At 36.1% G+C, this 15,819-nt stretch overlaps 1 protein-coding gene across 5 annotated transcripts in view; it reads right to left on the bottom strand.

Annotated features, from left to right (window-relative positions):
• Positions 1-15,819, bottom strand: part of Ptprz1 (protein tyrosine phosphatase receptor type Z1) — a 173,123-nt gene that overhangs the window by 43,901 nt on the left and 113,403 nt on the right. For 2 of the 5 annotated variants that reach the window (XM_010635346.1, XM_010635345.1), the window contains exons 10-12: positions 14,489-14,615; positions 7,592-7,638; positions 2,781-3,771 (exon numbers count right to left, since the gene is read on the bottom strand). In XM_010635346.1, the coding sequence (XP_010633648.1) occupies positions 2,781-3,771; positions 7,592-7,638; positions 14,489-14,615 (1,165 nt within the window). Of the gene's footprint in view, positions 1-185; positions 3,772-7,591; positions 7,639-14,488; positions 14,616-15,819 lie in introns of all 5 variants that reach the window. The other 3 variants (XM_010635344.1, XM_010635343.1, XM_033758096.1) reach the window with 2 other exon arrangements.

Genomic DNA, 15,819 nt, shown 5'->3' on the forward strand with positions numbered 1-15,819 from the left:
AAAACGCTGTATACAGTTTGGACAGAAATTAAGGATCAAATCATGTTGAACATTCATTTGAAATAATGAAATTATATTTCAAAAGCTATAAATTGATTTGTTGAGTGTTTTGATTTTTAAAAAGGTGATTTTCTCTTTTACCAAATATTCCTACATTTCCACGATACCTTCTGATCACAACTAACCTGCCTCTGAACTGCTGAACACTTCTGAGTGCCCGCTGGTACTGGATGGTGTTGAGGACCGTGGGGACCCAGGAGTTATTTCCGAGTCACCTGCCTCCAGGACCCCGTCAGCATCTCTCTCATTAATATCTGAAAAACTAAAATCTGTCGAAGTCTCATTATCATTAAGGCTACCTGAGGTACCCTGTCCTGACCCACTCTCTTCATCACTTGTGAGAACTACCCATGCTTTAGATTCTGGGGTAAGAGGAAGCAGGGCACTACCAGTCTGAATATCAATGTCTCCTTTTCCATTATTGTGCTTCTGGGTTAGGACATTTGTTGGTGGTGACTTAACAAGATTTCTGTCCACACCAATTTGACTGTCTGAGATTGCACCTGTGACTTTATTTTCTTCTTCAGAATTCTCAGATCGTGTATCCAAGACTGGATTATTGTGACCCACAAGATTATTTTCTTCGGTGTCTGAGTCATTTGTTACCTTTTCCTGTGATTCTCTATAGGATGAGCACGACATACACTTATTCATGGACAGACCATCACCATCTTTATCATCATAATCATCATCATAATAATCATAAGTACCACCATCTTCACCACCACCCATTAAGTCATCTTCAGACCTGGCACTATCCATCAGTTTAGAAGTAGCATTAGAAGGAAGCAACAACTTGTCTGTGGTCACAGAACCATCTCTTTCAGGAGAAACAGCTGTAGTGGAGATGTACCCACTTTCTAAAGAAGCAGAATGATCAGTAGCTACAACAGTATCAGAAACAATTGTTGGAATACCGGTCAATACCTCATCAGTATTAGAACTTTTGGTGGAGGTGAAAACTTCATCAGAATAGGTAAGCTTATTTGTAAATGTATTTGGTGGTTCATCAATTGATAAAATAGGAGTAGCAAATACGTCCCTTTCTTTTGGGGGGAAGACCTGGTCAATCTCCAAGTTAGCAGTTTGAAATAACTCATCTTTACTGTACAAAGATGGCACAACTTGCTGGGAACTTTTGCTTGTAAGCAAAACTGGTTCGGAATATTTTTCACTTATGTATGAAACTGTTAAACCTTGAGATGCAGCAGACTGCATATTAGAAGCCAGTACATCAAAAACTGGTACAGATGTAGAGTGCAGCATGTTTTCACTTTCAGCAGAATTTGATGCCATGAGATGCAATATTGTAGAACTAATTTTATCAACCTTGGGGGTTTCAACCAATATTGGATCACTAGGCACAGCTGGAAGAGCAGTTTTAAGCAAGATGTCACCATCACCATCAGAGGGCTGAAAGGAAGGTTGCAGCAGGACTTCAGCATTAAGAGGAGATGAGGCCTCATGGACTAGGAGCCGAGTTGAAGGAGGTAACATTTCACTAGAAGCAGGGTCAGAAGATGCTGGCTCTGAGACTGCATTAGGCACAGATTTAAGTGAAGTGCCACCAAATGTTTGAGATACAATATGTGTAGGTTGAACTGAAAAGTTATTTTCTGGACTTTGACTAATCTCATGATCAAAAGCCTGAGTGGCAGTATAAGCAAGAGACCCTGGATGCATGCCCTTTGTGCTAGAAATTAAAGCAGAGGTTTCTTGTAAAGATGCATTCATCTTATTTACATAATCATACATGTTGGGCATGACTGTGCTTTCAGAATGGTAAGCCATCTCACCAAGAGGAGAAATTTTTAGTTCAGTCTCATTTCCATAAATTATTTCACTTTTAGAAAGCAGCTTATTATCATCACCAAACACAGATGTTGCATATGTAAATTCAGCTACAGAGACAGGTGAAGAAACGTTAAGGGCTGTCAGCCCATCTGTGTCAGGTAAAAGAAATTCACTGTCAGAGGAGACTCCAGACCACTCCTCATCACCGGAGAGGGCAAGAGTAGGCTGCAGGAATGATGCAGTTGGGGTTATTAACGAAGATTTAGGCACTGATACACGACTGGGGCTGCTAAATATGGAACCCTGATAAGATACATCAACAGAATCATGCACAGGTATTTCAGAACTGTAAGGAACAGCGAAGATGCGTTGAGAACTCTCATTATTAGATAAGGCATGAGAAAGTTCAGGCCCTGAAGAATGTGCATGCATCATAACATCACTGCTGGATGGCTCAACTTGAGAAAACATACGTGTTTTATAAAGGACACCAGATTCACTACCAAATTCCAAGGTCTCCGAAGCAGCATGAGTACGGGTCTGATGTGACATGACATCAGAATGTTGAGCAAGGCTGGGCTCTAATAACACATCACCCCCAGCCACTGGCAGGGAAGCATGCAAAGACACCTGATCCCTCTCAGTAGCTGCAGGAACTTGTGGAAGGATCTGAGAGACTGTATGCAGATGGCGAAACAATTGACTACTGAAGGAAGCAGAGGAAAATGGAAGCAAGGGTGCACCATCATAGGAAGACAGGGTGGATTCAAACGACACATCGACACTGGGAAATACAGGCGTAGCATGCAAGGCCGAATCACTACTTGAAGCAGTGGGGGTAGTGTTGAGGATCTGATTGTCAAGCAACAAAGGGGTGACTAGCGGAAAATCTTCACTACTGTAGGAGGGCTGAAGAGGTGTCTCACCATTGTACACGGGCTGAGTTGTCTGTGACTCTACCACACTGATGGTGTGGGCTGAACCGTGTTGTCCGGAGGATGAGGTAAAAGCATGTGGTGTTACCTCGGTGGGGAAGTAGGAAAATGTAGAATAGTGTGGCATTTCCACATCCATGTCTGAGGGGCCCTGTGACACCACGGGGCCTGGAGAGATAGACTCAATTCCCTTCTCAGAGTCATCAGGATGGGTCTCAGTGTAGTTAGTCAGGAGAAAGGTCTCTTTACCCGATCCAGTATCAGGCTGCGTTGTAATATCTGCAGAACTAGGAAACCACACATTTCTATCAGTAGAAAGATCTCTTAGTGATTCTTCTGAACCTGATGAAGCTGAATCTTCTGAAGTCTTTCTTGTGGCTCCTGGTTTAAGGTCATCATATGTGACCTCCTCTGGATTTCCTGAAGAAAATATATACCCATTTGATATGTTTTCAAGGATGAATGGCACAGCAGAAGTGGCAGGACTAGAGCCTGAAGAATCATCAGCTCCAGTATCAAGGGTAAAATCAGTTAATAAATCACCTTCCTCACTGATGTCGGTAGACACCTCTGGATACTCTGTTATAGAAACTGTGTTTAAAGATTCTACAGTCTCAGATAAATTCATCTGTGGAAATGTAAGAATAGTTTTAGAGCCATCATTTAAAGAGGATGAAGTCCCTTCCACAGTATGTGGTGGCAGTTCAGTCTGAGAAAACAAAAACATTTCCTTTGCTGTTGCCAATTCAGGGCCTGGCCGGGGAGTAGAATTTAAAGATATCTTGGGGAGAGCACCTTTTCCAGAGATGTCACCTCCTCTGCTTGGAGAGCGGTTGGTTTTGGCCTCATTGTACCCGGTCCCTAGGTGATTGGAGTGTGTCGTGGTTGAAATTGGAGGTTCTTTTTTCCGTATTTGGTTTGTGGCACTGCCTGGACCAGGATTCACAACAGTGTCTTCCTCAATGTCTTTTTCCTCTTCTTCCTTTAAAAAGCAAACAAGATTTAGCCCCTTTCTTCCTATTTCACATTTAACGGGGCACAGGGTATTGAGAGAAAAATCAACTGTTTATAATATCTTAGACTTCCAATCTTCATATTTGGAAACTTGGAAACTTTTTACCCTCATAAAACACATAAAACACCTATTTTATTCTATTCTATCCTACTTATTCACTGTGCCTCTATCCTATGTAACCTTTCCTACCTGTCACCTACAGAAAGTAATTAAGCTTAATGAAAATACATTATTTATAGCTGCTTTTATTTTAATGTTATAGAATGAGGCAACTAAATTAATAGATATCACAGCTTTAAAAGCTGTATTTATAAAAGGAAAGTGTAATTTAATATGGCATTTATTTTCTTATTTTTATGTTTCTTTGTTCAATTCCTCAGGCAAAAAATTCCCCCTCAAACACAAAAAAGCAATTAGCTTTCTTGTAATATGAAATGGTAGCAAAACTATTTATTTCCAAGATAAAACTAGCTGGGAATCAGAATATATAATTATATACAATTACAGTAACTCATGGTTTTTAAGTCATCATAGGGGGAAAATTAAAGATTGAAAGAGGCATTTGGTTTTATTTACCTTTTATATTTAGTACTCTGATGTTTTAAGCAACCTGATATTTTAAAGGCAACTTGTCAAAATATGATTCTAAAACAACTAATTTGATTTGCTGTTTCCCTTAGCATCATTATTCAGCAGACCAAATCTTCCATGCTAACTTAGGATACCTGCCTTGGAGTGTTCTGGCTAGAAGTCTACCATGAACTAAGTAATTAGCACTCTCTCTCTCTCTCTCTCTCTCTCTCTCTCTCTCCTCTCCCTCCCTCCCTCTCTCTCTCTGTCTGTCTCCTGCATGTAAAATTGTGACTATTAAGCCTGACTGATCTAATTTAGTTTTGAGAAAATGGAGACCAACAGGCAATATCATACCTTTTCTAAATATAAAAAACATTCATATTCAAGGCTTAAAAAACATTAGGGAGCCAAGCTTGGTGGTACATGCCTGTAATTCTAGTATTCTGGGAGGCTGAGGCAGGAGGATTACAAATTCAAGTCTAGCCTGGGCAATGTAGAGAGCTCATGAGAAACTGTTTAATTTTTTTTCATTAAAAAAGGACCAAATATATTGTTCAATACAAAGGCCCTGGGTTCAATTCCCAGTGCCACATACACAGGAGAAATCACTATGGACACATTCCCATTTTTGTGAGCCTCTATTGTGCATTCCTAGGCAGGCACCCGAAATGAATGGTACACAGATGAAGTCATGTTTTCAATCCCATTGGGGATTTATGCTTCCAGAAAACAATCGTGATATGAGCCTGTCCTCATTTTGCTCTTTTTTGCAGTAGTTAATTTCAACAGCATGAAATATATTGATTTCCCAAGTCAAGTTTACTGACTACTTCTCCTGTACCCATCATTTAAAATACCTCACGTGTGTGGTAGTAGCTGGCTCCCCCTCTCTCAGCAGTGCCAGTGTGTTCTGCTTGGTCTTTTATGTGCCTCCGTCACCACACATAGTCTCATAATGGCACCGTTGGCATAAATGACTTCTCTTTCTCTGTTAGATCACAATCTTTCTCTTGCAAGAAACTCTGGTGACTCTGGATTATACGGTGTCCTTGGTGTCTCCTTCCCTAGTGTACTCTCTTCTCCCTCTGCCCTCTTAGGTTCTTTCCCTACAGGGTTCCTTTCTGCTCTGCCAGCAGGTGAGCAGCAGAGGAGTGAGGTTATGTTCCCAGAGGTTCCTTACCTACTTGGTCATGACAGATAGCTTTGTCCCACTACAAATGTCCCAGAATTTGCTGTGTTCCTTTCTCTACATCCTCTTTTCACATTTCAGGTCTAGGTGTGGCAACCATTCCCTCATATCCCTGAAGTGTACAAAACCATCCCTTGCTGGCTTCCTTGTTCCCTCCCCACACATCTGTGAACATCCCGTTCATTAAATGAACCTCAGTGACACTACTTGAGTATGGCATCTGGCACTTGTTGAGACCAGGCTGACAGATTATTTTGTTTCCTCCATTTTTTTAAGGCAGCCTATAGAGGGACACCATACTCAAATGTCTTTGTTAACATTTTTCCCTAACAGGAAGATGTGCTTGTGTTTGTGACGAATGTACTAGGAGAGACCCAAGGCAACCTGACAACGCATGGTCTTTGATGTCTTGGACTGTAGTGTTATGACAAAAACAAAGGAATCCCAAGCTCATTTATGGACTACAAACACAGCTAAATCTTACACTAATTACAGCATTACAGTTTCGTGTAGAAATTTCCCAGCAAATAACACGGGAGGTTTCAAATAACTTTCGTTAAGTGCATGCTGAAGGCTTCTTTGGTGTCAGTTTTCATTAATAACAATAACAAAATGTGGAATCATGATAATGGGAGTTACAACGAAAAATAATAGATCAAGCCTTGGTCCTTTTTACAAATGTCTACATTGTGCATTACATTTCATATGTAACTCAAATATAATATTGTTCATTAAGCGGGATCAATTGTTGGAATAATTTTTACTCAGACCAATAACTTGAATTGCTAACACAGCACAAAAATACATTTTCCCTTCTTTTCACTAGATTCTACCGATCATTCAAGGCATACATGTATCCACACACATGTATACAAGCACATGCCACACAGACACCCTTAGCTGAATTTTGTGAACTCTTGTTGACAGGTGAACCAGGCATTTTGGTAAAATAATCTCTTGCGAGAGAACAGCCACTCTATAGGTTATCAAAATAATTATACCTATGAAAACACAGCCTAATTGCAATTTATTGTTAGATAATAGCATTAGTCATCACATTTTATCAACTTCTATACAATACTCATCAACAGTAGCATTTGAATTGAACATATTCCAGATATGATGAATAGCACGTTGGGGCTTAAAATGAAATGTAAGATTTATTAAGTAATCATTTTTTTCTCCATTTATTTATTTATTTATTTATTGGTACCTGGGATCAAACTCAGGTCCTTGCACTTGCAAGGCAGGCAGCGGAACCACGGTGCTAAATCTCCAGCTCTCCTTTTAAAAATTTTGACAATGTTAAAATTTGTAGACATTCTTAAATATTCACCTGGAGGACATGGTGCTAGCATCAGACATTTATATGAGTAGCTCAGAAGCCAATCATGAATTGAAGTGGGCAAAATATTTATACAATTTATATTTCAGTTCTTATTTATTATGATTCTATCAATTACCAGTTAGATTACAAACTGCAGTGATAATAAGAATCAGTAAATTACTATTTCAATCCTTTAGAAAAAAATCAAACATTATATGTTAGAATTTATAGCTACAGCCCATAGCTATAATTACTTTCAGTTTATTAGCTTTTCATAATCACCATTTTTTTGTTCACATCTGGAATGAACCAGGGCCTTTACATTGAGCTGCTTCTCAGCCTACTTTTTAAAGTTCTATTTTGAGCCAGGGATTTGCTAACTTGCCTAGGCCGAGCTCAAACTTTTGCTGTTCCAGCCTCAGCCTCCCAGAGTTCTAGGATTACAGGCCTGCATCACCAGGCCAAATTCAAAAACTATTTTATTTTTGTTTGTTTGTATTAGATTTTTCAAAGCATTTTCCAATTTCCTTATAAAAGAATCATACATACAAATTTGTGACTATAAAACTTGGCAACTATTCCAAATGAATACTTTAGCGTTAACTTTTTTAATGTAACAGTCTCTAAAATCTAAACAATAACTTAAAATAGACTTAAATTTAAAAAGGTATAAAATTCATATAAAATGGATTCAATACCTTGATTATTTCTTCAGCTCCAATTAATCCAGGAAAAAAGTCAAGTTCTACAAAATTAAAAGCAGAATTATTAAAATTTTTACTGAGCTATTTCAGTCCTGTGGGCTTACCTTTGAATGAAAGAGGGAGGGAAAGCACAATTGATATTAGCTTCAAAAATATGCAATCTCTAATTAAAAATTTCAGACTTTAGTTTTCAATACTACCGAATACTTGCAACGCTACACAAACTTTTATGCAGCTATGTTCATAACTGCAATATCTATAGTGACACCACTTCAATTTCCTTACCCAATTCCACCCTCATCTTACTGAAGCTAAGAAGGAAAAAGACAGTGAGAATGATGTAGTTGAATATAAAGAAATTAAAATAATTTTTCATCAATGCAGTTTCTTTCATCCTTAGTAGGACTGATAACAGCAAAGTTGGGGAAATGCCAGGGATTTTTCTGGAGAATTGGCAGCATTTATTTTCTTATTTGGATACTGCTTCCTTCTGACTTGAGGGTCAAATAATTATTTTTTTATGCTTCATATCTGGGCTCATTCTTATTTGTATACAGGAGAATGTTTTTTAGCCGAGTGCACAGCGGGAAAGACTGAACAGATGGATTCCTGGCATTCTCCCAGGGAAATAGCTAAGGTTGCCTATGCAAGGAATTCAGTAATCAGGTTCATTCAAGTCTGGTTTTCCTCGACCAACTAGAATCTATTTATTTCCAATACTGGATATCTCAATGCTGAAACAAAACTTGTCAACAAGTGTCAGGAAAGACTAAGAGCAGGTTCTCTCTCCTGTAAGAAATCGAGACACAATGTCAAATTAATGGGAGCCAGATAATTTTTTTTTCTTTTTGTGTAGTATTGGGAATTAAACTCAGGGATTTTGCATTAAGTTGCACCTCTGGTCCTCTTAATTTCTTTCTTTCTTTCTTTTTTTTTTTTGTACCAGGGATTGGACGCAGGACCTTGCGCTTGTGAAGCAGGCAGCAGCACCACTGAGCTAAATCCCCAGCTCTGTTTTTTTTTGAGGCTGGATCTCACTGTTTCTAAATCACCCAAGGTGGTCTCCAATTTGTGATTCTCTGCCTCAACCTCCCAGTGTTCTGGGGATATCGATGAGCCACCATGCCTGGTTCAGAGATACTTCTTAGTCTTCATTTGAGCTTCTTGAGTCACTGGGAACGTGTTAGACAAAGCTTTACCATCATCATGATGGTGCTCTTCTTATACAGATGCTTTTATAAAGCCTCACTCCATCTCTAAAGTTGCTCTGCATACTTTGATGCTGCTTATGCTCTGTTTTATGTCCTTACCAGTCCTCAAAGCAAATACTTATTCTATAGAAATTTCATAGCATAACTGAACTAATATTAAATACATCATCATACCCAGGCTTGTTTTCCAGTATGAACTTTAAAATTTCTAGATATTAATAAATATCAAAGCAAAATATAGTTCTGTGCATTAATTCTATTTAGAAGAAAAATCAAGTAAAATCTAAAAACGCATCTAGATCTCAGGATTTAGTAAAAGTTAATTGAATCTTGATAACTATTTTCAATGTTACTTACCTTAAATAATGCTCTGTGCTATAAAAATGAAAACATCTCACTAGGAATAAAAGTTTTAAATTATAATTTTCATTTTTTGTGTTAAAACTGATCATGAATTTGAAAACTTTTATTGGAATAGTGTTTTGTCTTTTCTATTTTTGTCCTACATAATCTTTTTCCCACCTTCAGCTTTTTATTCCTAATATTTCTGAATTGAAGTGATTTTAGTGATCTCAAACACTAGAATCTTTGTAACCTTCAGTGAAATAAACAAATGTTGACAACAATGAGATACAACTAGACTGTAATAGAAATAACCTTCAACATGGCTTTCTAAAAACTATAACAAGAGAAGTTCATTCACATAAAAAAATCTTCAAATTCAGCACAATTATTAGATCTATGGAATATGGTTTAAAATGGAACCATCTCTTTTCCTCCATCTTTAAAATACTGTAATGCAAATGATAATTAAATACTTGCTACTGATACATATATTATGGCATAGATTTAATTGCTCTGAGTCTACAAAAAAAAAATCTCAACAATTTTCTATCCCTGTTAGTATGCATAGGAAAATGTTTTAAAATTTAAAAATCATGGTCTAACTCCACCTGATTACATATTTTCAATGAGCAAAGGTAATTTTCATGTTTCCTTGGGTCAGGTGAGGTACCTTTAATTATCATGTTAAGGATTGATTTTATTTTTTTTCTGTACTCTCAATGCATTTATTTTTACCTCTTTACTACAACACAAACAGATTATGTTTCCTATCAGATAAAAGCCAATATTTTAGCCCAAAGGAATATTAGTGGCTACTTCTGTAACTGAGTTTGCTGTTTATTTTTAACAAATAAGAAATTTTCCATGGATGTTCTCAGCTCTGGGGCCAAACCTGCAGGTGCACATAGCACTCTGATTCTCTTGATCCCACGGCACTGTCATGAGTCATTACCCCAAGAGCCGGTGCCTTAGAAGTGGTGACTATAAATTCATTTTAAAGGATCTTCATTCTGTTCTCCAACTAAGCTCAGATCATTTCAGCTGACTGAAATTTTGGCGTTTCTCAGGAACACCTCCATTCCCAGAATCCAGAAGTTTTTGTTGAAATAAAATAACCTTGGAAGACTGTTTCTATATCTTCTTAAAGATTCTGAAGTCATGCTTCTGGGTCTGAGAGTTCAAGACTGTATCACCTTATTGATTGGCACCAGGTCATCACGTTGGGCTCCCCTTGGCATGTGGTTTCCTCACAGATTATAGAACTGATGTTTTCCTAACTGGCTGGCCTATAATTGGTATAATAGAGTTAAAAAATTATACTGCTTATAGCTTATCCTCACTTCAACAAAGCAGGTTCCATGAGGCTAGAAAAGAAGTGTGAATGTGACTATCATCATCTATTTTTTATTGAAAACTTAAAATTCATATTTATGGAATAACTGAACAAAGTAATTGACTCATTTGGAGTTTGTACTGGGGCACATGTAATATTAGATTGGTTTAAAAAGTACTACATTAGTAAAGCATTAATATTCCATGAAACAAAAAAGCAACGCTCCTGTGGATTGACAAGCAAAGCTTATTTAATCATTTGAAAGTAACCAAGTTTCACAGTGCAAAAAGTAAAAGCAATACTGACTGCAATTGCTTCACACTCTGATTTTAAACGTCCATGTGCAGTACAGTACCACCAATAGCAAAGGATGGTGCAGGCAGAATAAAGACAGATGAATAGTGATTTAACAGGACAACCATATACAACTGAAAAGCGCACACACAGGGAAAACGTGTTGCTTTAATTCATCATGCGATTAAATTCAGCATATAGACTCAAGGCCCTGCTCAAATAATGTCTTCTACTAGCGCATAATCTAACTGATAGATGAGAAATGAACACAATTTTCTTAGTTGTCATGAAATATAATCATGAAAAAAATATTTTTATGGATCACTCACTCATAGATACAATTACCTAAAATGTTTTTTAAAAGAATATACATATATATATCTTCTTTATATTAAAAAAGCTTACTGAGAAACTTAGATTAATTTCTTAGGATGAATTTATGCATTTATTTAAAAATAGTAATCTGAAATAATAGTACAGGGAGAGTAGTTTGCAGTGATAATGTTGCACACAGTAATAAGTATAACTAAAATGTACAAAAATAAAGTAACCAAATTATAAATTTTATTTATTTATTTATTTTTTTGGTACCAGGGATCAAACTCGGGTCTTTGCGCTTACAAGGTAGGCGGTGGAACCACTGAGCTAAATCTGCAGCCCCAAATCATCAATTAATTAATTTATTTTTGGGGTTGAGACAGGGTCTCACTATGTAGTTGAGACTGACCTGGAACTCACTATGTAGCTCAGGCTGGTCTTGTACTCACAGCGATCCTCCTGCCTCAGCCTCCTGAGTGCTGGGATTATAGGAGTGCGCCACCACACCTGGCTCCCAAATTATCAATTTAAATGCACAAGTTAATCAAATTAGCAAGTTAATTGGACGACTTCGAAGACTGAGTTTTTCCTTCACAAATAATGATTAGACTATTTGAAATCTATGCAAAAATTAGGGCAATTATATATTGCTTCCCTTTTTTTTTAACAAAACAAAAACCACAATATTTATAAAACAGGTTATCCTAAATAACAATAGTATAATTAGTAAGATATAGTATAGTGTTACTAAAGTAATCAACAACAGAGCAGGATGAAATGGTACCAATAAAAACTGTAAAATAAGCAGCACACAGAAGTTCCTATATTAGCCACATAAATAATAACATTCATTAATTTTTAGGCCTTAAGTCTGGTTGTTTTACCAAACCATATGATAGTTTTGCTGTCAAGACTTTTAGGTGATGAATCTACCTTAGAAATAATATATACAAATATGTAATTTTCATATTACGTTTTACATATTTAAGATGCAACCTTCAAAATCATAAATAATAATTTCTAAGGAAACGAATATTATCTTTATGAGGAGTAAGAAAATTCAAAATTTTTGATAAAGAGATTTTTTTTTACGGGAATAGCTAGGGAATATTCTCCCTATGTTTGTGACGCTGGGCTTTAAGGAGGTATATTGTGTCAAAACATCAAATAAACACCATATTTTTCTCAAACATCTTTACTGTACACAATACTTTGAGAGACTAAGACATCCATGGAGATTAAGTGATGTGTCCAAACTAGCATCTCATTATAACAATGTTCAACAGTGTCCAGATCCTTTGAAAAAATAGAAAGTAAGTTATAATATTTATTATTTTGTACAAATATGAAAATATTCCAAATGATTCAAGAATATCATCTCTTTTTTTGCCAAAATAGACACATTCTAAAAAGAATCACTCAGAAATTGCTTGGGTAGAAAATTGACATTTGATCTGTTTTTTCATATGCAATAAGCTTCTTAAAAATAGAACAAAAATATTCAGAGAGTTGCAAATTCCAGCATAGTGAATAGAAAGAATAAGTATAAATAGTTTCATGTAATTATTTTTTAGATGGGAAAACTTTTATGTACAGAAAATATTTGGTAATTTTTAGTATATATTTTTGATACTATATATATATGTATATATATATACATATATTGATAACATTAATTGCAGGGTGTTGGTACACATACATGTGACAGCTTGATCTTTTTTACTCCTCTTTCCCCTCTTCTACTTCTCCTCTTCCCCTATCCAAGATCTCATTCCTATCTCCACAAAGTCTATTTCCCTGTTTTTTCTCATCTTTCTTTTATTTTACTGTTTATATTATTTATACTTTGGGTTTCTGATATGAGAGACCATGCAACACTTAACCTTCTTGTCTGATTTATTTCACCTAGTATTATGGACCCACAGTGCATCCATAATGACAGCAGCATAATTAAATATAGTAAAATTAAGTGAGTATATTAAACACAATTCAAACTTTAAAATGTACAAACAAGGATGGAGAAGACTTTTTTGTATGCCCAAAATTGATCTCTTCACCTATGATATCAGCTAATGTGATCAGTGTTGTATTACTAATGATGCCATCTACCAGCTGGATCGATTTGAGGAATTTTGGGCAGCGCTATCATTCAGTGTAGTGTGACATGGTGCAGTTAAAATCATGCTCAGTTACTCTGATACTCACCTTTCAATAAGATTTAGAGCTCGCTTTTCATTTAAAAGTGATTTTGGAAAAACAATCCGCTAAAAGTAACAGGAAAGATGTACTCTGTACTTTGGAGAGATACATATTATAACCTTGAATGCTTTCCATACAGTCCTTAATTTAAAAAGTCAACTAGTTTAGGCAACCATGCCATGATGATCAATGAATATGTACTTTATTTAAGCACATGTGGGATTAAAGTACATGCCACAGCATTTAGACAGTAAAGACAAACCACTGCACAGTTTTTTTTTCTGTACATAAAACTGTAATGTAATAAATATGATTTGTAGCTGTTAATTTACATTAAAATGGTTTAAAACATTAATGAGTATCCTCATGACAGGAATGACCAAGGAATATTCACATCGTACATATGCATATATATGGATATACATAGGTATGATGTATACGTGTATACACATATACTGATACATATATTTTCATACATATGTAAATACACACTTCCACCCTGTTACTTGAAATCTGCTTTTACTAACAAAAGGAAAACTCATTATGTAAACTTGTAAACTGGCAAATCTTGATGATCAGCACTTTATTCAGTTATTGCATATGCTTGAGATCAAATGATCTTCCCACAATACTTACAAAAGATGCATGCCAATAAAACAATTAGAAATAATTTTTTGTTTTTTGAGGAAAAGTATTGGCAAATCAACTCACAGAAAAGCACCTCTGACTAAGTTATAAGATGGGATAAACAGCTAGGATGAACCATTTGCGATACTTTGCATAATTATTTCAGAGTACCTCACATGATCTTAGGATCATGTATATACTTACTACAAAATGGTTTGGGGGCTGAAAAAGGAAATAAACACAAATGAAATCAATTCTTAATTGTCAAGAATAGCAGCTTCAATATTCACATAGCAGTTGCATTTGATAAGCACTACAAACATAAACAGGGTTTCTTACTACTTTAAAAATGAAAGCATGAATATTAAAAATAAATTTACTCATTGTCTTGCACTAGATCCAAACTCATGTTTCACAAAATTACCCGGCAATTCAGACTTAAGGAAAAATGATTTTGCCACTTGCTAAAATAATATAAAGTCAGAAGGAAGCACCAGTGCATTTAGTAATCAAAGCAGCCTTGTTTATTTAAAAAACATAAAAGTGTATCAGGGAAGCACTTACCAGCATCATTGGTAGGCATGTCTACTATCAGTTGGTCGCTGTATTTTCCATATAAGCCATTAGTGCATATGGCTACTATTTGAAGAACATAACTCATATTAGGTAGTAAATTATTGAGAATAGCACCCTAAAAAAGATATAAGTAGTTGTACAATGAGCTATTTTCAGGAGATTACTAACAGACTAGTCAGTTGTCCTAGGAAACTTTTTGTCATTTTTGCAATGGGATACAGTTGTACTTTATCAAGCTAAGAAAAACCACTATATGATGCTGTTAAGTATGAACTTTTTATTTTTGTGAATGATGAAGATTCTAAGAAACAAGGTATTTTTTTACTTTTGCAAAATTTAAATCTAGAAAGTTTCATTTTAAGAAGTTGCCAAATTTATAAATGAATAACACAAAACTAATATTAATGTTTTAAACAAAAAATGTGAAGCGATTGCAAATAAAGATAAAATTTGAAAAAACAACAACAAATTAATTTATCTCTTCACCTAAAAAAATATATTCAAATCAATAATAAAATTATATTCTTTGCATAATCATGAAATGAAACATACTCAAATCCCACAGTTTTCCCATATTATAGTATCTCTATATTCTATGCTACTGAATTAAAAGTTGTTACCATTTTATGAGTTTTGTCCATATGCTATTAAACATAATAACAATGACTGTCTTATTTAAACAAAGGTTCCTGGGACTTGCAGAACTATAGCCGCCTGGATACAGAAAGACTCCAGTGTGATTTCACCAGTGGTGGTGTTCCCTTCACTGCTTACAACTAGGTGAGGTTTCGTGGACGCAAGGAACGTTATAGCCAACCCTTTCCTACCAAAGCAAAGTATAATACTAGGTGCTTAAGCCACAGAAGGAAACTGTGCCTTCTTTTCATTAATTGGTGTGCTTGGTGGAGTAGGGTGGATCATTTTGTAAGAATTACCTGTCTTTTGTTCCTCCCCAAAATTCTGACACAATCATCACTTCACATCTGTTACCTAGAAATTTGGTAGAAAGCAAAGGACTTTTGGGTTCCCTACTCCATTTTTCCTGTGTATCTCATGGAGGAAACAATACACAACATATCAGTGACCGATATTCTAAACTCAATTTGCTCCATAATGGTAAGACCCTAATTAGGGTATTTCACTGTCCACTAAGTACCTTTATTTGTAAAGAGAGCACATTATTTTTTTCTCAGCTGCCTGCCTACCTGCCTGTCTGCGATCACCCGGCGGCGTGCGCGTGAGCTCCCGGCCTGCGCGGGAGCTCCCGGCCTGCGCGACAACAGACCCAGGAAGGACCCAAGGACCCCAGAGGGGGTTTT

The sequence above is a fragment of the Fukomys damarensis genome, unplaced genomic scaffold (genome assembly GCF_012274545.1).
Source record: "Fukomys damarensis isolate Sample0158 unplaced genomic scaffold, DMR_v1.0_HiC HiC_scaffold_4, whole genome shotgun sequence".
NCBI classification, from domain to species: Eukaryota; Metazoa; Chordata; class Mammalia; order Rodentia; family Bathyergidae; genus Fukomys; species Fukomys damarensis.